Source organism: Cotesia typhae, unplaced genomic scaffold (assembly GCF_013202065.1).
Source record: "Cotesia typhae breed Kobodo isofemale line unplaced genomic scaffold, CoteBio_Ctyphae contig_4, whole genome shotgun sequence".
Taxonomy (NCBI): Eukaryota; Metazoa; Arthropoda; class Insecta; order Hymenoptera; family Braconidae; genus Cotesia; species Cotesia typhae.
In genome coordinates, this window is record NW_027423748.1 from 378,076 (window position 1) to 392,470 (window position 14,395).

General features: G+C 27.4%; 2 protein-coding genes across 6 annotated transcripts; one reads left to right on the forward strand and one right to left on the reverse strand.

The window, feature by feature from the left end:
* Positions 1-2,158: 2,158 nt before the first annotated feature.
* On the reverse strand, positions 2,159-7,503 carry LOC141527063 (uncharacterized). 3 transcript variants are annotated; one of them, XM_074242319.1, is made up of 9 exons: positions 7,257-7,503; positions 6,176-6,950; positions 4,278-4,376; positions 4,117-4,203; positions 3,759-3,919; positions 3,521-3,562; positions 3,287-3,425; positions 2,587-2,767; positions 2,159-2,506 (listed from the first exon to the last, which is right to left on the reverse strand). In XM_074242319.1, the coding sequence occupies exons 2-9, from the start codon at positions 6,179-6,181 to the stop codon at positions 2,268-2,270; spliced, it is 954 nt and encodes a 317-aa protein (XP_074098420.1). In that variant the 5' UTR covers positions 6,182-6,950; positions 7,257-7,503; the 3' UTR covers positions 2,159-2,267. The 3 variants fall into 3 exon arrangements, with proteins under 3 accessions (XP_074098420.1, XP_074098418.1, XP_074098421.1); XM_074242317.1 differs by lacking the exon at positions 6,176-6,950; XM_074242320.1 differs by lacking the exon at positions 7,257-7,503 and having other exon boundaries at positions 6,176-7,232.
* Positions 7,504-7,667: 164 nt separating this feature from the next.
* On the forward strand, positions 7,668-12,479 carry LOC141527062 (uncharacterized). Of its 3 annotated transcripts, XM_074242316.1 has the most exons (5): positions 7,668-7,823; positions 8,089-8,187; positions 8,401-8,514; positions 11,980-12,117; positions 12,185-12,479. In XM_074242316.1, exons 3-4 carry the CDS (start codon positions 8,422-8,424, stop codon positions 12,091-12,093), a joined length of 207 nt encoding a protein of 68 aa, XP_074098417.1. In that variant the 5' UTR covers positions 7,668-7,823; positions 8,089-8,187; positions 8,401-8,421; the 3' UTR covers positions 12,094-12,117; positions 12,185-12,479. The 3 variants fall into 3 exon arrangements, 1 of the variants encoding a protein (XP_074098417.1); XR_012479131.1 differs by lacking the exons at positions 7,668-7,823; positions 8,089-8,187; positions 8,401-8,514 and adding an exon at positions 8,521-11,894; XR_012479130.1 differs by lacking the exons at positions 7,668-7,823; positions 8,089-8,187; positions 8,401-8,514 and having other exon boundaries at positions 8,521-12,117.
* Positions 12,480-14,395: the final 1,916 nt, after the last annotated feature.

Genomic DNA, 14,395 nt, shown 5'->3' on the forward strand with positions numbered 1-14,395 from the left:
TTAGAGCAAAACTTTATTGTTTTAAAATATTTAATGCTGAGGCAGATGATAAAGTTAAGATGCGTGCAAAAGGTGTCAAAAGTTCAACTTTGCGAACTATCACGTTTGATGATTATAAAAAATGTGTTATGGATCATACAAATGTAAATAAAGATCAATATATTATAAGAAGTGAGATGCATGAAGTTAAAACAATGCTTCAAAAAGAAAAATTAGCTTTAAGTTGGGGAGACGATAAACGTCAATTACTCGAAAATAATACAGATACTTTACCTTGGGGGTTATAAATCTTCAATATATAAAAAAACAGTTAAAAGACCAAGATTATTATAAACTAAGATTTAGATAATAAGAAAAAAATAATTTCATGTTTTTTTTTGTAATAAGATATAGATGCTGTGAATAAAAAAAAAAAATTTTTTTTTCTGTACATTTTTTCACGTATATTTTTTTAAAGTATAATTTTTTTTTAAGAATACATAAATACATTTTTTCTTAACATTTATAATTGAATTTATTTATAATTTATTTTCAATTATGAAGGTTTGATAAGAAATTCAAACTTGTGATAAGCTTCTCCGAAATAATTCAAGTGAAGTTCTCCTGCTGAGGCCAAATCAATCAGTGAAGTTAACATCTCTTCATCATCAATGAGCTTCCGGTTGGTTCGATTCGGGAAGAAGATTGAAAACTCGTTTTCCACAATTCCCAAAATTTTTGGTCCATATTTTGCGTTGACTTTCTTAATTTCCGTGATTTGATAAATTTTGTTCAGTTGCATTTCTTCAAATTTTTTAGTTGGTAAAAAGTTCGGTAAGTTGTTGATTTTATTGATAGCACTCAAATCCATTTTTTAAATTATTAAGCTAAGAAATTGATAGAAACTAGTTAATAATAATAAAAATAGTAGAAATTAGTTATAAAATAGAATAATGAAGTAAATGTCTTATTTGATTTTCTGTAGAGTACACAATTTTAAATATTATTAACAATAGACACAAGTTTTTTTAAACTGAACGACTGATTGAAGTAACTGCAAGCAGAGGACTGAAATTTTGGATGTAAGTAAGTATAACCCCCCCCCCAACAACGATCCCCTTCCTATGACAATAACGCCAAAAACAGGTTTAAACTTGTCGGATGACGTGAAAAAACATGATGTAATTGAGAGAGTAGGCGGTTAAAAAAAAACGTTAAAATAAAAAAAAAAACTCTTATCCCATATCGAAAAAACAGAACACCATTCGGTATAATACCGACTATTGATACTCGCAGACGATAACATAGATCACTAGTTGACATAGGACTGTCGATGAAACTTACCTCAAATCGATAAACAGACTTCAATACCTACATTTCATACCACTAGAGCGGCGTAAGTATCGAACTTTCTCGCACATACTTATACTTAAAGTCATTCGAATATATACAAAATTCATCATCACATCAAATAAGTGCATACCACATCAACACCACAGCTGATACACGCTATCAGCTCCGCTGTTGGGGAGGTAGCATTTTGACCTCAAACAATCGATCAACAAATCGATGATAATCTCCCAACAGTCGGTAAAAATAGATGATAATTCACCCCCCTCCAACACTCGGTAAATATCGATCCCCAAATCGATGACAATACCCCAACCGCCGGTAAAAATCTGTCACCAAATCGATGACAACACACTAACCACCGGTAAAAAAGAGCACAAAATCCTCAATCGATATAGCAGAAACTCTACCAAACAACTGTCGACAAGACAGAGACCCATAATGCAGAAACCTGTCTTATCGGGCTGTCAAAACGATCTAGATTAGCTACTCACCCTGATAGCCACCTTGTACGCAAGTTTACTCCAAGTTACTAAGTAACTTACTGACAATCTACCACCGCATATTGATGGTAACATGAAAGTAAGAGTTGGAGAGTAAGTATTTCCGTTAACTTTCCTTCAAATTGAAGGCAATCCTTACTGTCATCATTTTGAATCAACTTGTTGATAATTTACCTGTAGTTGTTTGAACTAGGTTGATAAAATTTAGAATGAGAATCCTAATTATCGACATACATAAATCAAATTTCACCAACAGATGGCGTTTCGGTTTTATTTAAATGTCACCAATAACAAAATTGCAAATAAAATTAGAAAAAAAAACGAAATAAACCATTATAAAATTTTTATTTAAAAACTAATTGTTTATAATTTTTAAAATATAATAATTAAAAATTATCATAATATGCCTGTGAGTTTTTTTTTTGTTTTTTTTTTTTAATTATTTTTATTTTCATCTTTTTCTTCGTTCTCTTCATCAGTATCACTCGATGAAATCCATTGATTGTGAAAAAATTCTGCGTCACTCATTTTCCTTCTTTTTTTATCATTTCCCCCTTGCTTTCTTTTTTGTTTTTTCCGCTGATCCACTCTGGAATAAGCAGCTTTTAACCCTTTCTGAACTGCAATTTTAAATTCAATATCCGTCATGGTGGGGTACATTTCGCTAAAAACTTCTGAAAAAAAAAAATCAAACACAATGACAAACATTAAAAATGATCAAAAAGTAAAAAAAAGTCAATCATTAAATACCTACTTTGAATATCATAAATGACGCGTCTACGACTGATGGTTTGCTTTGTAGATTCTCGACCTTTTGCTCCTTCCCACACCATATTTTGTAGCAGCTCATCAGTAATTAATCTATTTCCCTGTAAGATTTCTCGAACATTCTCTGTTACGTTTGTCCTTCTATTGAAGAAAAGGACCCATTTTTTCTGTATGTAAAAAAAATTCTTATTTGTAATTATAAATTTATATTAGATTCTACGTTAATAATTAAATCAGATATTTTCTATACTATTTATCAATTCACTATAAAAATGAAAAGTTTCTCTTTGACATTATAACTTTAACAGGCTATGTCAGCAATTACAGTTTTATAAATTATTTTTAAGGAGATGTCTATTTATCCGTACAAAAAAACCCAGATAAATCCACGCCGCATGAATGTAAGGGGCCTTAAATCCACACTGCGTAAATGTAAAGGCCCTTATATTCATGCAGCATGGATTTATCAGGGTTTTTTCTAACGGGTGAATTGTCACTGCTTCTTTTTAAACATTATGAATTTACAGTAAAAAACATTCTGCGATTTAATAGATAATTCATTAATCTACATTTTAAAAGTATGAATATAGAAATAAAAAGAAACGGTTAAGCAAGACATAAACTCTTAATTTTTTATAGTTACTGTTGAAAGCTCATACAGTAAATTTTAATTTTTCTGTATTTACCAATTTTGCTCTTTCTTCGTCCGTGAACTTATCATAGTTTTTAAGCTCATCATATTTTTTAAACGGAATAAAAGGAGGTTTTTCAAACCCGCCTCCAGCTGTTGCAAATTGAAACGTACCAATGATTTGCTTCACCTCCCTGCGAAAATAAATTTTGTATATTTAGTAAATGGGTATTTTTAAAAATTTTTTTTTTTTGTTATAATATATTTTTTTATATGTTATTACACTTACTCGAGATGCTTTGAATGCTGTTCAATTTTTTTATCTTGTTCTCTGAAACAAATAAGTGTAGTTAATAAAATTTAAGAAAGCATAAATGAAGAATAGCGAATAATTGCTAGATCTTTCATTACAATTTCTTAATATTAAAATAATTTAAATTGAAAAAAAAATATTTTATTTGACTCAGATTTCGATTTCTAAAATAATAAAAATGAAAATTTTTTATTAATATCTTTTAAATACGTACGTTACTTTCGTGTTTATGGTTTCTAATAATTTATAAGCCTCTTTTAAAAGAGACAATATCTCAGGCCCGTCTTTGGATTGTAAGACAATTTTTTTGGCAGCCGGAATTCCAACACCTCTTTTTTCCGAAGTATTTGCAGATAATTTTTGGGTAGCAACAATCTGCAATAAAAAATTATTCGTCATAATATTGGACATATGCAATTAGAGACTACTAAATAGAATTGTATAAAATTATATAGAATGAGATACCGTATATTATTATATCTAATTTAATATAATTATGTGTAACTATATAAAATTATAAATCTGAAAATTTACTTATGAATAACAGATTGAGAAAATGATATAATACTGACCGATTTGGACTGTTTGTTCGGTGGCAAACTATCATCATTATTTGTGGCACCGCTTATTTCCGGAGCCAACAATTGTGATTTCTTATCCTGTAATTAAAAATAGTTTCAATATGAAAAAATATTTCAAAAACAAATATTATAAAAAATGTTTTAATAGAAACCTGTTCAACCACATTTTTCAGTGGCAATCGATGTTGCGATTGACCTATTTGTTTCAATGCTTCGGCGCTAATCTCAGGGGTTAATGACCGACGTGTGTTCTGTGGATTTTTATTTTTACATTGTATTATATTATTTTTTTTTACGAAAAAACACTTAGTAAATATCACATAACGTTATCTGATTAATAATAAAAATATCATAAACCATTTTTGTAAAAAATATAAACTAATAGGATAAATGCACCAGTTGTTGACCGGTCACTAATTAGTTGACCGATGTGTATAAAAGTTAATTAATTATTATTTTACAAGGGTTTGTTTTTCTAATCGTATTAGAAAAACAAAATATGGCATTTAATCATCATAATAAAAAATTGGGCAAACTATTGCGCAATTATTACAGCTTTAAGAAAATATTTGGTGTTTGTTAATAACGCGACCAGCCATAAAGCGGTCAAAATTAATTAATATAATTAAATTAATTAATTAATATAATTTTGTTAATTTTTGTTATAAATAATTATTAATTATTATTAATTAAGTATTTAAGTTTAAAAAAAACCATTATAAATTGCTATTAATAAAATAATAGTTTTTTTATCGCTTAGTACAAAAAAATAAAAGCTTCATCGGTCAATAATTGGTGCATTTACCCTAATTGGAGTTCTATTAGTGCAAAAAATAAGAGCAATAGTAAGAAAATATTCAATACAAGAACTATATAGTACATATATTGTATAGTAATAGTACATATAGTGCAGTAATAAAACACTACAATATAACAAAATTACTTGTTATGTAGTTTGTGGTTTTTCAAAGACATTTAATTATATAAATTATATTTTTTGAAAATTTGAAGTAAGTTAGTTCAGGAAGTTTTGAATTTTTTATACATGCGTGCCAGTCAAATATAAATTGTGTTAAAAACTCAAAGATATAGTGGAAAAGTTAAAGCTTCAAGCGTTTTATTTTTTTTCAATTTATTATACTTAAATTTTTCTAGTGTGACTGTAATCAGCACTCTGGCCATCATATGGTTTTTAACGTGTTCGAACACGGTAATTTAATTTGATCGTCACTAAATATAAAAGTCAAAGTTATGCATATATTTATATATACAGATAATCAAGTGAAAAAGTTTCAAAATCATTGAATCTTAAAAATATTAAACTGTAGTTGTGATTATTATTTATTATTATTTAAGGAATTTATGAAAAAATTTTTATCCCAGATTGATCAAGACTATATAAGGTAAAAGCCCCAGTAACTAATGATATGCCAGTACCTGATCACTCCATGTATTATTTGTATATCTATATTGATGAATATAGATATACAAATACATGGAGTGAGCAGGTACGGGTACATAATCAGCTACTGGGGTTTTTTTTACCTTATATTTTATGCAATTGTTACCCTCGAACTCAATAATGTTGCTTCTTGAAAGGGCTATTGCTATTTTATATAAGCCTATAATTGTTTCATTATTAGGAATTGTTGTAATTGAAATTAAATATCTATAAAACTATTAGTCAGAGTAAGTTTTTCTTGTATACTATATAATTTTAAAAAAAGAATAAAAAATTAATAAATGATAAAATTTTTCTTTCTTATCTTTTTTATGATCTCCGAATTCTTAGTAATATATTTTATTCACTTTCCTATAAGGAAAGGGGAAGCAAATGAATCTTTTAATAAAAAAGACATCATATACTTTGCTTATTTATTTATTAATTAAATCTTTAAGAATATTTTTAGCTAGGTATCATGATTGTCTTAAAATATTCTTTGAAATATATTGTTCAAAGATTAGCAATAAAAAGTGAGTGTTATCAAACGTTTTAATTTGCTATTAATTATTTTAATTTATAAACCTAAAATTATTGAAGTAAACTTACTACCATATTGAAAATGAAATCAAATTTGTCATCAATTTAAATTCACTGATATTTACAAATAAGTAATTCAAAAATATTTGGTATATATTTATAACATTTATGAATCATTGGAATATTTGTTTGTATTTTTTCTAATTCTAAATAAATTAAAAAAAATTTTTTTACTCATTTGACTCTAGTGAACGTCCTTAACTGTAGGTGAATTCACCTGTAATAATTAACAATATTCTGATATAACTTAATTATCGCTTTGACAAACCGCAGTGGAAAATGAAGAAATTGAATTTTTATAATTTCAAAAGTTCTGTATAAAAAAAAGTTACTTTGTCTCAATAAATTTTATTTTTCCGATAGATATATCAAAACAGTTAATGTTATAAGTATTGACTATAATTTATGTAATACTAGGATTAATTGGATCTAAAAACTTTAAATAACATCATGTTATCTTCGTGATTTCTCAGAATGCTAAAACGTTAAAAAAAAAAAAAAAACGTTTTTTAAACGATAAAATTATAGTAAAAATGTTACAACAAATTATACTAATCTATAATTAATTAAGGTCAGATTATTGTAAATAGTTATTTTTATTGTTAATTGAATCTGAAATTAAATATTTATTTTAATTAAAAAATGAAATTTAATGTTGATATATTCCTCTTCTCGGGCTCTGCACGGGTGAAACATCAGCTATTTTCAATAACTGGTTTGAGGCAATCTGCATAGCATTAGTTCCAATGCCAAAATAGAAGTGATGAACGCCATATTTTTATTACTGTAAAAATTTTAATGATAATAAATAATGTTTTGCATATAGAGTATTTATTGTATTATAGATAGCAAAAATTATATTATATAAAGATTTATAAAAGATGCAAACCAATAATAATGCTTCTGCAACTGTTATCTACACGAAAAACAAATTCAATTGAATGTTCTGACATTGTTAATATAATAACAAAATAAATATTATTTAAAGATAACCACCAAAATAATACTGATAATGAGAATACTATTATTAATAATAATTATAATAATGATAAGAAAAATAATGAGCAAAATCTTATATTGAAAAACTAACCTCCTTAGCAGACATCTGAACGCAATCTTTCAACGCAGTATATTTTTTTATTAGTATAAAAATGGAAATATAAAATTACTTGTTATAATTGTACTAATATTAATTAACTGCAATTGCTAATTTTTCAGTTGCACTTTTCAAAACTTATGATATAATTTTTAAAACAGAAAAAAAAGATAATCCAGTAAGCAAGCTCAGTCGTTTTATCATAAGCAAAAAAAGCGCGGAATAACTCCTTAAGTGAAATTATTATACACCAAGTCTAAGAGGATGTTCTGAGCATGTGCGAAACGTTTCGTCAGCTTGTTGCGTGCATGAATGTGTGAAACGTTAATACACTCATATAAAATCACGACGCTATTACATGAATATTTTTGTGCGCGCGCAAATAAATAATAAGCTACAGTATTTAACCACGTCAACTATTACTGACAATTGTTTACAATCCAAGTTGCGTCAGATTTTAATATCTATGAATTCATATTGTATATAAATTCAAGAATCTATTTTCATTTTGTGTTTATATGTTTGATTGATAGATCACAGAATATTAACATTCGATTTCAGGTAAATATTGGTCATTTATTTTTATAAGGTTAAAGCCCCTATACCGGTTCACTCCCTGTCTTTCTGTATTTGTATACCTGGATTTGTGAATGAATATAGGTATACAAATACATTGAGTAAACAGGTGCTGGTTTCTTAGCAGGTATTGGGGCTTTCACATTATTTATATTTTTTGAGTATTGTAATCGGATATCGTCGTTAATAATTAGATTTGTATTGTTCATCTACTATAATATGTTACCTAAACTTTATTTTTATTTTTCAGAATAGGAGTTCATGTAAAGTAATTCAGAAACAACTTATTTTTTAATCTTGGATAATATGTATCATTTTGAATTTTACTTTTGAAATTTCAATAAGTCAGGTATAGTTAAAATTTCTAGGAATATATTTATTTTAATAATAATGAAGTAAAAAATAACTCAAATTTGCAATTGGATTCTTTTCAAAGAAATAATTTTTTATTTTTTTAATCCTTAATATAAATTATAACTAATTTTGATTGACGATTTCATGAATTCTCTTTTGTAAAGGAATTTAATTAATTTATTTTAATCTACACGTTTTCAATTTACAGGTTTAAATATTTGTGAAAAAAATGGATCCAGCAACATTTTTCTTAAACAACCGTCCAGGATCTCGAAAAGCATGGGATGAATTATCTAACGATCATAAGAGGAAAATTAGGAAAGTATATTTTGACTCATTAGATTCTAAATTCGACATTAATCAAAGTAATTCTAACTCAGATAGTAACTTAATTTCAAATTCCATTTTCTCGAAGAAAATAAAAAATAATGAAGCAATTAGTGACAATATTATTGAAAATAACGAACAGAATACACGATGTGACTTATATACTTCTAGTAATCGTATGTCTCAAAGTAATGATAATGATCAAACTTCAATACTTAACTTTCAGTCTACATTAATTCCTCCAATATTAGACAATAATAATGATAAGAATTTAATTTCAATAGAAACTCCAACTATCGTAAATTATGAACAGCACAACTCAGCTTCTAGTTTTCCAAAAAATACTAATATCAATTCTGCAGTAAATAATGAAAGTAACCGTGACATAGTAACGACCAATAATAAAACAATAATAAAAGAGTGTACAAATACACATAAACCTACAAATATTTTATCCTTCGAAGAAACGTTCAAATTAAATCTTTCAAATTGTATAGTTAATAATAAAATTAATCAGGTTCAAACTAATGCTCTATTAAATGTTTTACGGACTCATCCATTATTAAAATTTTTACCTAAAGATTCTCGGTCATTATTGAAGACTCCACGCGATAAAATTGAAGTAAAAAACGTTGAGCCGGGAGAATATATACATTTAGGATTAGAAGTTATGTTGAAATCGATATTGAGTCGTGTACCTTTCGAATCAGTTCCTTCTAAATTACTCATTGATTTTAGTACTGATGGAGCAGAGTTAAATAAAGAAACACAGATGTGGCCTATTCAGTTTCGTATTGTAAATTTAGCTTTATATGATAAACCAGAGCTTGTCGGTATGTACAAAGGTAAAGAAAAACCAAAATCTTCGACTAATTTTTTTTTAGACTTCGTTAATGAAGTAAACTTAATTCAACAAAAAGGAGGCATCACTTATAACAATAAAATAATTCCTGTCGAACTTCGATGTTTTATCGCGGACGCTCCTGCACGTGCTTATGTACTTAATCATTACGGTCATAATTCGCTCTATCCATGCTCCAAATGTCATGTACAAGGTGTTCAATATATTAAAGCAAAACGTTTTCCTGGTATAAATTTCCAATTAAGAACAAATGAAAGTTATCGATTACTCAAAGATGTGGACCACAATAAAGGGAAATCGGCTTTACACAATCTTACAATAGATCTAGTTCAGCAAGTACCATTCGATTATATGCACTTGGTGTGCTTAGGTGTCATGAAAAAAGTTATAGAATCCTTGGTTTTTGGATCATGCAAACCGGAAAAATTGCCATTGTTTAAAAAAAAAATTGTATCGAATAGATTTACAACCCTTCAACTTTACTGTCCTCGCGAATTTGCTCGGAATCCCCGCGAGTTAGATCAATTTACTAATTTCAAAGCCACAGAATTTAGACAATTATTATTATATACATTTATGGTCGTATTCCGAGGGATTATTACCGATGACCAATACAATAACTTCTTATTGCTTCATTCATCAATGCGGGTACTATTAAATCCTTCGTGTTCTCCCCAATATTTAAAATTTGCTGATGAATCATTAAAAAAATTTGTTCTTATGCCGAAGATGTTCATGGATTACAATTTCTTACTTACAATTCACATGGTCTTTTACATTTAGTTTCTGATTACAAACTGTATGGCCCTTTAGATTCAGTATCAGCTTTTCCATATGAAAATAAAATGCATAAGTTTCGCGAATTTGTTAGAAAACCAGATAAACCACTTCAACAGCTTTACAGAAGAATTCAAGAAGAATCCCAATTTCCTGACACTAGTGAAGATCAGACGAAAAAGTTTAAAGCTCGTAGCTCTCACAATTGTGGTCCAATTCCAAAATTACTCGAAAATATATCATCTCAATATGAACACCTACAGACACCATCTTTTTTTTTTTCTATTCAAAATACAGACAATACAATAATTACTCAGAATGATCAAATCGGTATCATCAAAAACATATTTTTTTGTAACAATGAATATTATTTTGCTGTTTATTTTTTTAAAGACTTAGAGCCATTTTATACAGTTTCAAATTTACCCTCAACTGACTTTGGAGTTTTTTTATGTACTTCTCTTAATAATTCTCAAGCTATTATTATCACGTATTATGAAATTAAAAGTAAATGTTATCGGATGCCGTTATGGATCAATAAACCTTTCTTAAATACTAACGTTAATGATGAACAATTAAACAATGCTTATATATCTGTAGTTATGTAATTTAGCGAACTTAAAAATAACAATAATTTTTGAAGATATTTAAATATTTAATCTTATTATGTTTTTGTTTGAATAATTCAGCTTAAAATTTTGGTAATATCTTGACATTGTACCTATTTAGATTTTTAATCATAACACTACCACAAATAGAATGTCCACATTTGTTTCTTCTTTACACTTTATTAATCTTTTTGACATATTTAATAATATTAATGAATTTATTACTACCAGAATATTTCAGCAGAAGTGGAATTACATATTAAAAATTATCATTTAAAACTGAGACCCCTTGATAAAAAAATCGTGCCTCTAGAAAATTTTCTTCATATAAGAATTTATGTTCTCAAAAATTTTTAATAATATATTTTTCTTCTCAGTGTATTTTATTTTTATGATTTTTGAGTTTTTACAATTTTTTACCATATATTAAAAAGATTACATATACTAATTAAAATCGTTACTTTTAATAATATAGGTTTCTTACAGGTTATTACTCATCATATATTATTTTTAACAAACAAATATACTCATCCAACAGATTATTTTATCCAATGTTTATGGACCAAATACTTTTTACCTGCCACAATATTCTCTATTTTTCTCATATATTCCTAAATTCATTCATTAGTTTCTCTGTTACGACTTCCAAGTTTCTACTATAAACCAATTTACTTATTCTCTCGTTTATAAAATTTTACTTTCCTATAAGTTCTTGTGTTTGCGTTCTTTGAATCCTCGGCACTTTTTCACGGTTATATTATTTTCTTCTGATTACTAATAGATTTTCGATAGACTGCACCTTGATTAAAAAAAGATTTCGAAAAATTTTACCAATGCAAAGTGTATATCTATACTGATAAGAAATTTAACTTGAACCAAGAACACCATTTTGAAGAAAATGAAATTCTTCAATCAAAAAAATTCTTAAATCAAAAAAATTCTCTTGAATTAAGAATTTTTTCTGTTGACTCAAGAAATTCTTTTTCATCAAAATGATGTTCTTGGATTAAGACAACAGCTCTTGAGTTAAGTTAAATTTTATATCAATGTATATATTAATCAATTTCAATTCTTTTTAATATCTTGCAGCCATTTGTAATGTTTTCGGATCTTTTATTTGATCAAAGGGTACTGTATGCAAAATCAACCATTTTTAAAATTAAAAATTTTGATAAAATAATTTTTTTTAATTGATTATATTTTTTTTTTTAAGTTTTATCATTACACGGATGCTGATTTTGATAAAGAAATAAGAGATTGTAACACCGAAGAAGAAACTATTTCAAGATCAACAACTGCTCTAATTTGCTATTGGTTCAACATGTAACAAGCTGAATTTGGAATCCATGAAGTAAGAAAAGAGTTTGTTTGTTTAAACCTCAGAAATACGATGACAAATTAATGAACTTGATTTTCAGGTAGATGAATCAACGTCAGCATAGGTGGCTTGGCATCAAGAGGTAGTGCTACTTTTGTCTACCGTCTCATGGGGAATAACTTACACAATGAATTATAATTTTTTTTTTTTAATTCATAAATACTTGTCTAAACTATTATCAAAAGGATATAAAGCTACAGTGTTTTAAAAACTTAGCATGATACTCATAAAATTTGTATATTTATTGTTAGAAATTATTTATATCAAACGCTAATTAGTTCTATAGATATTATTTAAGAAAACAAAAAATAAATTTTTACTTTGAAATTAGTAAATTAATTTTTTTTCTTATTATTTATTCGATAGTATTTAGATAAATATACAGGGTGTCTCTGAAGTGGCGGGAGTAATTGTTGGGGTCGATAGAGAAAAAAATACTGAATCGAAAGTTCCTGAGCCAAAAATTTTTTTGGGCCATAGAATTTGAGTTATGAATTAAAAACGATAGCCAATCAGAAGCGCGCTATTCGAGAAATGAAAATGAGCGGGGAAGTAGAGGAGACGCGAGAGTGAGATGCTGCAATAGCAGCTTACTCGCTCACACAAAGCCGAGCATGAGAGGGGATTGTGACGCTATGAGCCGAGTACGTAAGTGTGAATGAGTGGATGTATGAGGTCGCAAGCGGACGGCTTAATGTATGAGTGTGTGTCCGTGTATCGCAGCATTATTGGAGGCGTTGTAACGCTGAATTAAAGCTAACCGGGTACTCTAAGACAGAGGAAAAATTTTTATTTTTATTTTTATTCGAAAAAATTTAATAAAAAAATAAAAAGGCCCAAGATTTAACCAGACCCACAGAAACGGAGAGTAAATTTTTAATTCTCATTTATTTTGCTGGGGATTATTTTCAAATACAAAAAAAAAAAAAAAAAAAAAAGGCTAAGATTCAACTGGAATCCAAAAAGAGATGGATGAAAAATTTTATTTTTTATTTTTAATCAGCAAAATTATTTTTCTTTAAAAAAGAGCCCAATCTCGACTGGAGCAAGAAAAAATGATTGAAAAATTTTATTATTAATTTTCAATCAACAAAATTATTTAAAAAAAAATAGTCCGCAGACTCAACCGGACCCAAACAAACAGATAGATAGTTTTAATTACTTATTTATTTTGATGGGAATTATTTTAAAAACGAAGAAAATCGCCCAAGACTCGACCGGACCAAAAAAAAAAAAATAAATTGAAAAATTTTGTTTTCATTTTCAATCAGCCAAATTAATTTCTTTTCGAAACAAGGCCCAATCTCAAACAGACTAAGAGAAACTAATTAAAAATTTTATTTTTATTATTAATCAAATATTATTTAAAAAAGAAAATAAGCCACAGACTTAACCGGACTTAAACAAACGGATAGAAAATTTTTATTACTTACTTAATTTGCTGGAAATTATCTTTAAAAACGAAAAAATGCCCAAGACTCCATCAGACCGAAAGGGAGATGAATAAAAAATTTTACTATTCATTTTTAATCATCATAATTAACTTTTTTATAATAAAAGGCTCAATTTCGACCGGACCCAGAAAAAATGATCCAAAAATTTTATTTTTTATTGTTGATCATCAAAACTAATTAAAAAAACAAATGAGGCCCTAGACTCAACTGGACCCAAACAAACGGATAAATAATTTTTATTACTTATTTATTTTGCAGGAAATTATTTTTGAAAACGATAAAAATGCCCTAGACTCGACCAGACCCGAAATAAAATAAATTGAAAATCTTTGTTTTTCTATTTTTAATCAGCAAAATTATTTTCCTTTGAAAAAGGGCCTGATCTCGACTGGAGCAAGAAAAAATAATTGAAAAGTTTTATAATGAATTTTTAATCAACAAAATTTTTAAAAAAAAGAAAATAGGCCCCAGACTTAACTGGACCCAAACAAACGGAAAGAAAACTTTTATTCCTGTTTTTTTGTTGGGAATTATTTTTCGAAACAAAAAAATTGCCCAAGACTCGACCGGACCCGAAAAAGATAAATCGAAAAATTTTATTTCTAAATATTAATTAACTAAATTATTAAGAAAAAAAAAAATAGACCCAAGACGCAGCAGGACCCAAATAAACGGATAGAAATTTTTTATTACTTGATCACCAAGATTAATTTTCCTTGAAAAGAAAGGCCCAATCTCAAACAGACTTCGAATAACTGATTGAAAAATTTTATTATCAATTATTAATTAACAACATT